Source organism: Sphaerodactylus townsendi, linkage group LG14 (genome assembly GCF_021028975.2).
Source record: "Sphaerodactylus townsendi isolate TG3544 linkage group LG14, MPM_Stown_v2.3, whole genome shotgun sequence".
In the NCBI taxonomy this organism is placed as follows: domain Eukaryota; kingdom Metazoa; phylum Chordata; class Lepidosauria; order Squamata; family Sphaerodactylidae; genus Sphaerodactylus; species Sphaerodactylus townsendi.
The window spans coordinates 16,301,320-16,316,251 of NC_059438.1; the positions used below are offsets into that span (position 1 = coordinate 16,301,320).

At 46.5% G+C, this 14,932-nt stretch overlaps 1 protein-coding gene across 1 annotated transcript in view; it reads right to left on the reverse strand.

The window, feature by feature from the left end:
* Positions 1-3,813: 3,813 nt before the first annotated feature.
* The window catches only part of LONP2 (lon peptidase 2, peroxisomal), a 40,759-nt gene continuing 29,640 nt past the window's right edge, over positions 3,814-14,932 (reverse strand). The window contains exons 9-12 of the mRNA XM_048516069.1: positions 10,169-10,311; positions 6,670-6,877; positions 5,597-5,787; positions 3,814-5,028 (exon numbers count right to left, since the gene is read on the reverse strand). Of these exons, the coding sequence (XP_048372026.1) occupies positions 4,807-5,028; positions 5,597-5,787; positions 6,670-6,877; positions 10,169-10,311 (764 nt within the window). The 3' untranslated portion in view covers positions 3,814-4,806. The remainder of the gene's footprint in view (positions 5,029-5,596; positions 5,788-6,669; positions 6,878-10,168; positions 10,312-14,932) is intronic.

Below are 14,932 nucleotides of genomic sequence, written 5' to 3' on the forward strand. Positions count from 1 at the left end.
TTTGATGCGAAGCTGCCGTAGCCATGTCTAGCAAGTGCCTACTTTTGCAAGCGTCACCTCTCTAGTGTTGCGAAGATTGTTCCTAACTTTGCTACCCAAGATCTTTAAATATTATCCAAACAGGGAAGGACTGGATTGAATCGGGGGCATTTTTGAGTTGGGCGGGGGGGGGGGGGGCAGCAGAGACCAGTTTAACAACTGTTAGTAAAAGCCAGTGCTACAACCCAGTGGTACATTTGTAGAAACAATGTGGTTTTAATAACTCCTACGCAAAAGGTGCAGATTAGCACAATGCCACATTGCCTGTTTAGCCACTAATTTTCTGCAGCACGTTCTCTTCTCCCATTTCAACTTGGGAGTATTCAGAAGTCCTACCTGCCTGGTTTTAAACGAAGCCTGCTAAAAGAACGAAGCGGTGTTGCATTGAAAAGGTGCAGCACATTGCTGTTGGATCTAGGGTTTTCCCCGTTGCGTAGGTTTCATTAAACAGACTGCCTAATTGAACTGAATTTTCAAAACGCACACAGCCAGTTTTTGAATGTTTACCCAGAAGCCCTGCTGGGTTGAGTGGAGTTTATACTCAAGTTTTTTTATGCTCAGAAAAAGGCAAGAGGGGGGAAATAGAGAGCAGTAACTCGGAATTGGATCCCGTGTGTGGTTGTTTTCATATTAAAAATGGAGAGCGGGCTAATGTTTCATAGCCCCGCCTCGGTTTCTGGCTTTTGATGCGCAGGTTATACCAGTTTGGATTGTTTTGTATGGCATATACTTGTTGGGCTGACCTTGGAAATGTTGTGTGGAAATAAAACAGCATATGGGCGTGAGGCTTAGAGGCTGCTCGTTTGGTATGTATGATGTGTAATCAGAGGGATTGAACTAGGTTAGTCCAAAGCATCAATGCTTTACGGAAACGGCCAAGCAATTCATCTGTCTGCAGTGCTGAGTGTCTTGGGTGCTCTGTCTTTGGCTATCCCCAGTTCATGTGTAAGGGCTGTATTCTTCCACCAGCCTCCTTTGAAGGAAGTGGCTACTTACTTACTGTGCTCAAGTCTCCTGAATTTTGTTTCTGCAAAGAATGGCGAACACAAAGCCTGCCACTTTTGTGAACCCTTGAAGGAGACGCGTGCACACACGCGTGTGTGTAGGTAGGCTTCTGTTTGGAGAGTGTTTGGTGTTAATTTCTGCAGCAGAGTGTTAGGGCACGTTTTACGTTCGTCGACTTCCTTGTCTCAAACCTATTCTGTTGCTTTTCTTGATGTGATCAGACGATTTCTGGCCCCGCAACAATTAGATGCCCAGATAAGAAAAGGGGGGTGTAAATTGCTACTGAGCAAGACAGATAAGGGAAGGCCACATGGTCTTGCCTGCAACTTACAAAATATTTGAGTCTTACTAGCATCTTGCTACTCAGATTTACAAAGTGTCCATTTGAAAAGGAAAATTTCTGAGGAGGGGGCTACTACTATATTCAGCTGGTTTCGACATCATTGTGAATCTTAACCTACTGAGTTTCAAAGAAAGCAAACAGTGCTGTTTGAAGGTTATAGTAACCCCTCCCCCTTTCCTGTTCCTCCCAGTGATATCTGTTTTAATCTGTGCGTAACTAACATTTCATTGCTCAGTACTTGTATTACAGAGTTCATAAACTTTTTGATTCCTCCAAGCGTTCTACTGCAAAGCTTCAGGCAATGTATCTTCGGGCAGCGTGCCTCCATCCTGGCTAGCAGGAAGACAAAAGGTTGCATTCCTTGGCAGAGGAGGTGGAAGTTCATCTATTTCCACCAGTTTGGAGTGCGGAAGTGGGGGAAGGGAAGAGTCCATCTGGTGAATTAGTCTCCTGGAAGGAATCAAGTGCCATAGACCAACATAAATCTGAGTTGAAGAAGGAACAAACTGAGAAAAGGGAAGAGGGAAATGCCTGGGAAAAAGGACTGAAGTTCTTAGGAAATGTGCTCATCCTGGCTTGTGGAAAAGTAGAGTTTGCAACCTGCTGTACATCTTGCAACAAAGCATTTGTCATGGCAGCGTTGGAGTTGAACCGGACTGGGTTTAGGCATCTTCCTGACAACTGTAGATTCCAATTTTGAGGGATTCTTCAAATTGGGTTTGAAAACTCGCTATAAAAAGGTGCGAGAAAACAACATATACGTCCCAAAGTTTATTTTGGGAGCGACGGAAAAGGAAGTGCAGCTGGCATGCTTAAATGGGCCCTGTTTTGCAAACGGGAGCATTTTTCCACCCAGCCACACTAGTGGCCTTGTCAAAAACTGGCCTGGCAAACTGCCCCCCCCCCCCCCCCGGCGCCCGCCAGTATCAGTTGCGATCTTGGATTGATCAAATTCTTCCTGGTGTGATGAGGCTATGACTTTGGAAGCTCTTTGCTATGCATGACCAGAATAGACTTGCATGATTAGAGAGAGAGAGAGTGTGTGTGCAGGGAACAGGAACAGCTGAAAGCAATAAATAAAATACAGTGAAAAATAATCCAACATAGTACATAGTCCAGAAATGGCTGCAATGCATGCCTGTAATCTGCATGTTTGTGTTTTAAAAATCAAAATACCACTAATTAAAAACTTATGGCACTTAATTACAATGTTCAGTGGTGCTGTCTGCATGTGCAGTTACATCAGTCAAGGAAAGTTGAAGTAATTGTTGCTTTGGGGAATACTGCAGAGCCTTAAAATAAAAAACAGCTTGGCACTTCAATGCATGTGGTAACCGAAAGGTTGCGAAAAACCAACCCAAATGAACCCAATGCTAAAAATAACGCAGAAAGCAAAAAACAAAAAAACCTCACATTTTAATTGAATGTGGAACAATAAAATCAGAGGATTCGAATGTGTGTACATGTTTGTGTGTGTATATGCACACACACCTGGATATAGCCCTTATTTTTATTATTCCGCATTACAATAAAGTTTATGTATTACGTTTTTTAAAAAAACATTATTTTTATTTTTAGCATGGGGTTCACTTTGGTTTTTCTCAGTCTTTTGGTTACCGAATTATTTAAGTTGAGAGGGGTTACCGAATTCTTACTTAAATCGGGTGGTTTTTTGGAAATACATCTTGAAATATCTACAAAGTTGCATATTTTAAGTTCTTAGTCATATCTTGTGGGCTCTTAAGTAGTGGTACTTTAACTCTGAATGATAAGAATGCAACAGCCTGGCTACATCAGACCGATGGTCCACCTAGTCCAGGATCCTATTTCATTCACACTGTGGGCAATCCATTTCTCCTGGAGGACCAACAAAGTGTTTCTTGCCCTGACTCACCCCCACCCCCACCCCGTTCCAGCTTTAGGAAGTTGGACACTCAGTAGCTGACACGGATCACTTAGAATACCCTTTGCAGAGGAATACAATCTCACATAGAAATGTTTACGTATCTTCCATTAAGATAGGGCACGGAACTGTTCTAAGAATACCCCAGGGCCAAACTTGCTCCTGCATGCCATCGGAAGCTCCGCTCTTTTCTATATGTGTCCAATCTCCCATTCAGACACAACAGCTGTTACTTCACAAACAAGCCTGTATCTGTATATTGGAACATCTGCTGGAAATCACAGCGACTTGGTATCTTCAAGGTTGCCAACTCTGCGACTGCTACCATCACTTGGAGAATGTTTCCACCCATAAAGAATACTGACTGCTCCTTGTACCGCCCGTTTTCTGTGTCTGCTCTCCAAAGTTTAATGCAGCTCCTCAGAAAAATTAAGTTATCAAATTAAAAAACAAACCCGTACAATTACAACTGAGGCGGCCTAATGTTGTATAATCTGAAACAACTGAAGGAGGACTAACAGTAGGGGGTGCCAAACAATTTATGCAGTCACTATCATCAGGAAGTGTTCTGTTTCCAGTTTACATACAGCAGTATTCAAATCCTGGTACTTTCCCTCCCAGATCCTACAGGTTGTGGGTGTTGAAAGTAGCCGCCCTACAAACCCCTTTTTTTTGTAAATCATGTCATCTGGCAGGGGATTCAAATATGTGGCCCAGGGGCCAGATCTAGCCCCTGGAGGTGGCCTACTAGACCCACAAGCCAGCTGAGGCAACATCGTGGCCTTGCCAGGCCAGATCAGCAGCAGGGGGTGGGAGGGTTGTCTCAGCTAGTTTGCAGGCAGTCACCCCAATCCCCTCTGGGCTTGCCAGTCCAGGCACACCCCAGTGCCATTTTGGGGCCAGCCGAGGCAACCCCCCCTCCCCCAACACACACATATGAGCCCGGACCGACCAAGTAACATTTACATCATATCTGGCATCTGTAATAAATGAGTTCAACTTGCCTCTCCTAGGAAACAAAAAATAGCCCCTCTCCTCGATACCTGCATGCAAGACCAATGCTTTACAGATCATTTGCATTAAATGCTTCCGTTTTTTAAAAAAACAGGAATTAAACTGTCCTCTAATAATACCAATTTAACGACAACTCTGAAATTCAAGGAGGTAAAAAATCATCTCAAGCTTTCTAGGGGAAAGAAACCAGAATCATTAATGTTATTAATTAGGCGATGATTTCCTGAAGGCTCCTATGATTGGATGAACCTCTTTTGCTCCTAAAGGAAGAATCATCATTAAGAGGTCAGTGTTGAAATTTATCTCCATAGATTGTTCCCCATTAATACATATTGAGGCCAATATGAATGGATAACAGATTGATGAGGTGCCAGGGACGTGTAACCTCTTGCTATAAAGATCTGACATCTAATGTCTCTGCATCCATACTCTCTCTCATTATTAAAGATGAATATCAGGTTTGACTTTTGTTCCCTTTGCAAGTGTAAGTCTGCCAAATTGCTCAGAGTTTACTGCTAAAGTGATCCAGTCCAGCCTTGACTAAAAATCCCCCCTCAAAAGCAGCATTGAGAACTTCTTCTAGAGTGCTCGTCAGCACAAAATCCAGATCCTGCCGTACATTCACCACAATCTCCTCGAGGTCCTTCTCGTTTCTCCGAGGGAGGATGATTCTCTTCAGCCCGGCTCGGTGCGCAGCGAGAACTTTGTCCTTGATTCCGCCGACCTGTTTCAAAGAGACGGGATGAAATGAGAAGGAAGCCAAGAACTCACCCCAGAAAGATGGAAGATGGAGTTGACTTTGACCCGGCTACCCGAATCCGACCTGTGTCGGAATCGAACTCGGGTCTTGAGCAGAACTTGAACTGCGGCTCAAAACTCTGTGCCGTGGGACTCTATTAAAAACCTGGGATGTTGTTCATCTGTCATCCATGTGGAACTGGGAAAAATCACAGGTCAGAGCCCTGTTCTCAGGGTGCGTAGTTTGAAAGACAGAATCCAAATAGTGACGCAGCCACGGTTTCAAATTAGGGACAATTTAAACCCCATCGCTGGAAGAAGTTCTCTTCTGTTCTCTCAGAAACGAACCAACTTTCTAATGCAGAGCAGGTTCTGTTTTTTACAAGTCTGTGTTAACTATACCAGAGGATTACAGAAGGCTGGTTAGAAGTGAAACATAACAAGCCTGGCTACGTGGCTTACAATAAACGTGGAATTAAAACTCTTGGAGGGGTGTGTGTGCATGCGTGCGTGGGAGAGGCTCAACGGTATCGTTCTCTCCACACAATACTTACTGGAAGAACCAGGCCTCTTAGTGTAATTTCTCCCGTCATGGCTACATCTGAGCGCACCAGCCGCCCACTGAAAAGTGAGGCAAGGCAGGTTACTATGGTAACGCCAGCAGATGGTCCATCTTTTGTGACGGCCCCAGCTGGGAAGTGCAGATGGATGTCCGTGTTGTCAAGGAGATCAAAACTTCCCGAAGCTTTAAGAAAGAGAAAGGGAAGGGGAGGGAGGGAGGAAGAAAGAAATGATCAGTATGGAAAATCCAAAATCTCTGCGATTTTGCATACGCACACTACCCTCCCCTCCACACACCAGAGGTCTTGAATTCCTAGTATTTGTTCCACTTGGCAGCAATGAATGTGAAAGGAGGCTTGGGAGAAAGGGAAGAAAACACCTGCACCAATAGGTCCATGGCCAGGAGCTTTAACTTCTCCAGATGAACACAGCAGCATCAATATTAGCAGATTGATCCTAGCAGCATCAATATTATGTATTGTCGAAGGCTTTAACGGCTGGAATCACTATGGTGTTGTGGGTTTTCCGGGTTGTATGGCCGTGTTCCAGTAGCATTTTCTCCTGACGTTTCGGCTGCATTTGTTGCTGCCATCTTCGGAGGATCTGATTATGCAACTTCAGTGTTACACACATATGCTAAAGGGTGGATTCCACTTAACACATGCAAATCACACTTACAAATTGCACCCTTAACACTTTTAGCCAATGTAAATAGTTCTTTCTCCCACCCTGGACATCCCACAGGTATATATACTCCACTTGCTTTACTACCATCTGATCCTCTGAAGATGCCAGCCACAGATGCAGGTGAAACGTCAGGAGAAAATGCTACTGGAACACAGCCATATAGCCTGGAAAACCCACAACACCCTAGCATCAATACTGATGCATGAGATTTTTAATAATAACACACGGCTGCACAGAATACCCACAAAGATGAACATATTTCTGCCTGCAAGATCTACAGCTGGCCTCTACTTTTGCAGTCTCAGGCAGGTGTTTAAGACGCCCTGTCAGTGACTCCAGGGCTTATGTTCACATTCTCTGCTGATGGGTTCCTCCGTACCATTGGTCAGCTGGAATTTCTTTGCGTTGCTGCGAAGCCAACTGATGGCGAGGTGAGCCGACTCCTTCATGACGTCGCCCAGCTGCCCGGTCAAAGTCAGCTGGCCTTCCCCGTCCATGCGGCTGGCTTCCACAAACATGATCTCTCCCCCTAAGGGGGTCCAAGCCAAGCCTATGGCTACACCTGGTTGATTCAGTCGCTCGGATACCTGGAAGGAAACGGAGGCAATGAGATTTCTGCAGGAGGGAACAAAGAGCGTGCCCCACACTTGATCATCTCAAAACACAGTCATATTCTCAAACATTATCAGCAGTATGGACGTTCTTTCCTGGAAACTTAAGGTAGTTTTCCTGCTAAGTTCAGTGGAATGGAGAGATGAACAATCAGCTTCCAAATACCATGACAGCAATCCCTTGGCCTTTCTAGAGGGATATATCTAAGAGACCTTAAGGAGACCTTAATTGTGTTCTCAAGGTAGCACACTTGGACAAACGGTTCTCAGCCTCTGTCCGCTTTTTGCAAATGGCATCCATAGCATACCCAGGGGAGTATCTATAAAAAACAGCGCCCAGGGCAAGAAGTAGAAAGTACACCACCCCATACCAGTGAAATTCCGCCCCCCCCCCCCGCATCCTCCCTCCTGCCCCTTGCCTGCCCTGTGCCCCCCACCTCTCTCCGGAGGCATGTGTGTGTGAGCAGTGCAGAGTTTCTTGGAAGAGCAGCCACCGCTTCATTCGATTCGGCTTTTCCACACACACACCCCCCCCCACGTGACCAAGTGGCTGCAGCCCGGGGACATTTGACCCCACATGTCCCCCTGGGCAGTACGCCCCTGATCATACCTCATGGGACTTTGGGAACACAGAATAACCACTCCACAGGACTATAGAGCACTTGTACATTAATCCCACCAGCACATCCTCATTTTTTGGTCCCCATTCATATTTAATGTACTTAAAGGAATATATATATATATATATCTTATCAGAACAAGGCCCAGGTGATAACAAGAACAAATCTCCAGAGTCTGGGTGGCATTTCAGGTTGCCACAGCAACTGCAAGTGGTGCTTGACAGAGGGGAAGCAGAGTTAGGGAAGGGAAGCAAAAGGGAAATAGGTCTTTGGAGACCTCACAGGTTTTCTCTTGTTCACATCTGACATACTTGGAAGTTTGTATTACTGTGCACCTTGACTTGGATGTCCCAGGCTAGCCTGACCTCGTCTGACCTCAGAAGCTAAGCAGGGTGAGCCCCGGTTAGTATTTGGATGGGAGACCACAGCGGCAAACCACCTCTCTTTGGATCTTGCCTTGAAAACCATACTGGGTTGCTGTAAGTTGGCTGCGACTTGATGGCATTTTACAGAGACACATTTCTGTGGTTGGTTTGCAATTTAAGCAATATATCTTGAGGCCAAATACTCATTTCTCTCCAGTACAAACCACCGGAAAACAGCCCTGAAATAAGATGTCCACCAAGTGACACTTCAAGTTTTCATGGCTAATTGACAACCCAGAACCATGACCTGATTCACAGCTGAACGCCTGTCATAAGCTGTACAACCAGAACCATATGATAACTCTATTTCAACAATGTGTAAATAACAAAGATGCTTGCTACGTGCCCGATGCCAGCAGCCAAAAGATCAGTTTCACAGAATCACAGAGTTGGAAGAGACCCCCCTCCCCGGGCCATCAAGCCCAATTCCCCTGCCATGCAGGAACACACAATCAAAGCACTCCTGACAGATGGCCATCCAGCCTCTTTTTAAAAACTTCTGAAGAAGGAGACTCCACTCACTTCAAGGTAGTGCATTCCAACAGCCCTGATGGTCAGGAAGTTTTTCCTGATGTTTAGGTGGAACCTCTTTTCCTTCCCCTTGAACCCATTATTCCTGGTCCTAGTCTCTGGAGTAGCAGAAAACAAGCTTGCTCCCTCACCGATATGACATCCCTTCAAATATCTAAACATGGCTATCATGTTTAAAAAGGAAGAAACTCCAACATTTACCTACTGACATGGTCTTAGACGTATTTTTTAGAGGGATAGCCAGTTCTATCCTGTAGGTTCAGCTGAAAGATTCCTCCTCTCCCTCCAAATCTAAAATTACATCCCGAAGCAAAAAATAAGGAACTGAGAATGCTATCCCATTCTGCAGGGGGGAGGCACCAATCATCTTGTCCCTCTTCACAGATGTTCAGAGCAAACTCCGAGGAGCATTCCTTTTCTTCAGTGGACTAGGACAGGAAATCCTAAAAAGGGCATCAGCTGCAGGCCTTTGCCTGAGAAGTCTACCAGTAGATAGAGCAGTAGATTCGTTTTCAGAGCTGATTTCTCAAGTTGGATTAGCTGGCGGTGCCTTTCAGGCTCTTCAATTTTCTGAAGATGCTGGCCATAGATGCAGGCAAAAAGTTAGGAGCAAAAACTACCAGACCACAACCACATGGCCCAGAAAACCCACAACAGCCAGTGACCAACTTTCTTTAAACCAACCACAGGCACACTTCCTCTAGAGCCAGCGTGGTGTCGCAATTGAGAGCAGGTGCACTCTAATCTGGAGAACCGGGTCTGATGCTCTGCCACTTGAGCTGTGGAGGCTTATCTGGTGAACCAGATTAGCTTGTGCATTGCAACACATGCCAGCTGGGTGACCTTGGGCTAATCACAGTTCTTTGGAGCTCTCTCAGCCGCACCCACCTCACAGAGTATTTATTGGGTGGGTGGGGAGAAGGGAAAGGAGATTGTAAGCCCCTTTGAGTTTCCTTATAGGAGAGAAAGGGGGGGGGGGTATAAATCCAAACTCCTTCTTCTCTACCTTGTGGATACAAAACAGAAGCGTTCTTGGTTATGGGTTGGTTCCAGGGGTTCCCCTCCACAGAGGGAAGGATCCTTTTCCACTGGAGGAAAGACTTTCTCCTCCCTTGGCAGATGCCTCACAGTGTAGGAAACCATCAGTTCCAGGCGTAGGTTCCTAAACATAATCTACAGCGAGCCACAAAAGGCACTCCAGACAATGATTCTTCAGCGTAAAGCTGAATTAATTCTTTCTAGAGGGCCGATATCCTAAGATTTACAGGAGCATTGCACTATTTCTTTTAAATAATATTTTTCCTTTCTTGGCAAGCCAATCAATTCTATTTAATTAGGTTTCCAATTTCTCTTTGCTGGAGCTCCTCTCTGGCTGGGAACTCTCCTGAGAATTGCCTTTGCTGGGTCTTGATTTCAACTGGTTATTGACGGCAGAAATGGAAGTCAAGAGGTGAAGCTCTCCGAGCCGGGGAGGAAGAAGGAATGAGAGGCCAATTGCAGGCTGCAGAAAAGAAAACAAACCCAACCCATCTCGGATGTTTTTCACAGAGATGGAAGCAGCGCTGCAGCTCAGTGGCAGTGAATGATAAAGATTTAAGGGCTTGGAGGAATTATTTGAGGCAGCTATGAACCCCCCCTCAAACCGAAAGCTGGAGCAAACGCAGTTTCGGAAAAATGGAAAAAAATGTTACCTCTAGCTCGTACATTGGCGGTCCGAGAATATCTTTCAAGGCATGGAAGTCAATTAAAATGGGCATTTCCGGCGGCAGGGCCAGGTCGGCCGTCTCACTGAGGGCGTCAGGTTTTGTGTCTTCTGTGACTTGCTCTTTGCACTCTGAGACGAGAGAGGGGAAGTTCAGATTTGCACATGAAAATATGCCCCTGGAAGTTGGCATGGTCATGTTCTAAGGCATAGGTGTCAAACTCGCGGCCCTCCAGATGTTATGGACTACAGTTCCCATCATCCCCTGCCAGAATCACATCTTGGAGTGTCCAAACTTCATGACCTCAGATGGTATGGACTACAGTTCCCATCTCCCCTGCCAGAATCATGCGGGCCAGGGGATGAGTGGTAGAACTATGAGTCCACTAACTTTATCTGGAAGCTTGAGCGAATTTGACTACCTAATGTTCTAAGGGATCTGGGGATAAGGGTAGGGAGTAAATCCTCTGCCAGGAACTACCTCCATCATTCTCAAAGGACCTCTGGCCTGGCGTTGGCTGAACTTCTCTGAGGGTAAGGGTTGGGGATGAGATAACACTCTGTTATTTATCACAGTAAGCAGCAGGTCAGCCTCTGGCAGCCTCAATGTTTGAAACTATCCAAGTCAGGTCTGATAACACAGCCTGGGACCCCTTCCGCACATGCAGAATAATGCACTTTCAATCCACTTTCAATGCACTTTGCAGCTGAATTTTTACTGGACAGAATTGCAAAATCCACTTGCAAACAGTTGTGAAAGTGGACTGAAAGTGCATTATTCTGCATGTGCGGAAGGGGCCTGGGTCCCACAGGTACCAACTAACTCACTGGCCTGCTCTAAATGCAGCGTTGCAGGAGTCTCTACAGGACAAGAGAGAAAGAAGTTGCTCCTTTCCATTGGTGGCAATTTCAGGCATGCCCGTTACGTGCCCCTTCTTCTTTAGAAGCTTAAATTTTAATGTCCCAGGCTCCTCCTCATCCTCTGGGCAAATGCTAACTTCAAAGTGTGCCCTCCATCCAATGCTCACAGGGAGGAGAGAAGCCTGGCCTTGCAAATCAGTTCACTAAAGTTACTGTTCCTCACGAACATTGCTAATATGGCTGCACAAGATCACGTTTACCAGCATGGTGTAGTGGTTAAGAGCAGGCGGATTCTAATCTGGAGAACCGGGTTCGATTCCCCACTCCTCCACCTGAGTGGCGGAGGCTTATCTGGTGAACCAGCTGTGTTTCTGCAGCCCTACATTCCTGCTGGGTGACCTTGGGCTAGTCACAGTGAACTCTCTCAGCCCTACCTGCCTCACAAGGTGTCTGTTGTGGGGAGAGGACGGGAAAGGAGCTTGTAGGCCACTTTGAATCTCCTTACAGGAGAGAAAGGTGGGGGATAAATCCAAACTTCTTCTTCATCATCATCTGTGGCATGTTAGTGCCCCCACCCCCAAAAAAGAGAAAAATAAGCCATTCTCTCCCACGTTACAGAAGCTTTCTTGCCCAACCACCTGGAGGAGATTCTTTTGGTAAAGGTGAATGGCTGCTTATAAGCTTTTCATTGGGAGGCTGCCAAGCCTGAAATCTGAGGTATTAACACATAAGCAAGACAGTCGGAGCGCTCTCTGGTATTTTCGCGGAACGCATCAGCTGCATCCAGATGTCACAAACAAAACAGAACCTATCTGTGAATGTGAACACGCCTTAAAATGCTTGGGCATCTACACCCACGCCCTTGAACTGCGCGGAGCTCGGTCGGAGACTGTCAGGTTACAATTGGGGCCCTTTAACAAACTAGGGTTTTATTTCTTGCCCCCCCCCCAAACCAGAATTCTAAATAAAGGTTAAACTGTGGTTTACAGTCTCCCCAATCTGTGGGCAAGAAGTCTAACACAATTCATTAACTTGCCTGAAACTGGACACTGGAACAAAAAATATGCCCAGACCAAAGTTGCAGTCTTTGATCTGGGGGGAGGGGGGGGGACATCTGAGCCTGATGATGTCAGCTACCTTCGCGTCACGAACAAATTTGAGACATCGGAATGTGACCTTAATCCCCGCTGAAAGCCAAGCCCTCTATTCTAGCTGCGGCTCAGTCTGAACCCGCCCCAAGCGTGCCGGCAGCAGACAGAAACGGGGTGAGCTTGTGATTCAAAATAACAGACACTCTCTCAGCTCACTGTATTTACAAATAGAACTTGGGCCGAACACTGTAGCATGTAATAATCAGATCTGCTGCATGACACAAAGTCCACAGCTCACAACAGACACCGAAACAAAGCATGTCAGCCTTAAAAACAACACACCTTTCCTACCGAACAGCTGTGCAACACTTGTGTCCTTATCTTATAAAAAGATGCAGTTAAATTTTTACAAATTTCAAGTCAGATCAGATCTCTAGAATGGAAAGATTGAAGTTCGGCTCATATCGTAACGCCAAATTGTAGCTATGAAAATGACCTTGGAAAAGGCTTGCCTCTATGGTGGCCCCCCCCCCCCCCCCGGCCGCACAGCACTTACTATTTTATAGTTTGCAGTCGATTTTACGGACTAGGATTGAAATCTGGGAACAAACCCTGGTTTGGAAGGCAAGCGCAAACCACAGTTGGCCAGTTCCAACGTAACAACCACCACCCAGAGTAATCCATTCGCTTGCAGGACACATGAATTGCACAAATGAAGACCTAATAACATGAAACAAGTTTTCCCTGGGTATGACGCCCCCAGGTCAGGTCAACAGACATGGTTCGGGAGTTCTGCGCTTCCGGATTCAGAACGAGATCGCTGTATGCTGGGAAGGAGAGGGGTGGGTTGAGTATCTCCTTGTATCATTTTCCAATTTGAAATTGGCTTCAAGGAACTGTTCTGTCCCACCCACTTGGGGCTACACATTAAGTTTCCCCAATGGGACAGACAGCAATTCCCCCAGGACCAATTCCAGTTGGGAAAACCAAGTGTGGTATGTGTAACAGCAGGACAGCTGAACCAAGCAAAAAACAACAGGGAAAAGAAACCGGAGTTGGATCCCACAGATCTGCTAGCGAAGGCACCTTCCTCTTGGCGGAAGAAGTTCCTTTGTTGGGGGAGGCTCCTTCCGCTGGAGGAAAACACTTCTGCTGGCACAAAGCTGTGTCCAGTCCCCTTCCGCTCTCTGTAACATGCATTGACAGCGGCTCAGTGTGTGTCATCACACCTGCAACTGTTTTTGCGCACAGCCACAACGCTATGACTGAAACTTGTGAAGCAGCAGTAGTAAGGTTTCAAAGTGGGATAATCTAAAGATTCGTGATGTCTGCATGCCCCTCTTCCTAAAAGCAACCCCAAGAGGGCTCCCTCGAAGGCTCCAACCGGCGCTGAGCCTGCTTGGCTTCCGACGGAACTCTCAAGACCATTTCGGACCGTTCTCCGAGCTATTTGAGAGCAGGAAAGAGAGAGGATGGGGGAGGTCTGGGGCCCGGTCCAAGTGCTACATTTTTGCTTGGATTCCTTTAGGCGCGTTAAATATAGCACTGCTCTTATGCGCAGCTGCCCGCGTCCTGTCACCTGGAGATTTGCGCTCTGCAGATATTGGTTAATATTTCTGCCGAGAAACTGGCTGACCTCCGCACGGCCTCGGAAGAGCAGGGGGCAAACGCAGGAGAAAGAGAGCGGCGTTTTCATTTTCCTTTTTTCTTAGGAGCCCAGGTGCTTTTCTCCAGCCTTGTGCCAGGGAAGCAAGTACATAAATTTAATAAAAACAAGGGGAGTTTTTATGGCCCACGCAGGAACTCCGCAGGCTCCAGTCAAAGCAGACCTGAGTTTGACCACACTTTCCAGTCCCACACGTAAGGCAGCATGGTGCACGATGTGCCAAGCAAATCCCACTTCTCAGTTTTTCTTTTAAAATTAATTGGATGAGCCGACGGCTGCACATGCTTCCGAAACAGCACAGGAAACTATGCATTTCTTTATCATGGCAACGTCCAAAACCTCGTTCCTAGTAATCTTGCAGTCCTTGATGCGAGGTGTCCAGTGATTTGCTTCTGATTTGGCCATTCCAAGGGTTGCATTCATCTGCGGCTTGTCTGACACCTTCTGTTATTCTGGGGTAACGGCCCCCCAACTCCCACTTCAAGAGCTGAAAGAGGTGAAACCCTGACAAGACCTTCCTAAGCAGCTTTGGGTCAACAATGAAGCCCAGGTGGTTAAAACTTGATGCTTGCTAATTCAAAGAAGGGGCCGTTGTCACCAGGAGGCAGGAATGTCACAAATACCGTGACATCACTGCGCCCATGACGCTCTAGGAATCTTCCCAAGCTCTGTGGTAAAGACCACAGAGATTCCGGGGAACAACCAGAATTGCTGTTCGCATATTCTGCAACATCCCTCTCCCATATTTCTCCACTGTTCAACAGATCAAGTGCAAGGGATGAGAAGAAGGTAAGTCGCCCGTTAAGGGCAGGCATCTGGTGCACCTAGTTCAATATGAAGGCATATTGTGCTAACCACATCATGGAATGAGGCTACACAATTGGGGATCCCTGTCAAATACATTCCATCAGGGCAGACCACCAGAGTTTTGATAAGCTTCCTGCTTCTGATGCCTGCTCAGGATTGAAGAAGAGTTTAGATTTATACCCCACTTTTCTCTACCTTTAAGGGGTCTTAAAGCAGCTTACAATAGCTTTCCCTTATCCTCCTCTCAGCAGGGCTAAGAGAGTTCCGAGAGAACTGTGACTAGCCCAAGGTCACCCAGCAGGCTTCATGAGGAGGAGCGAGGAAAACA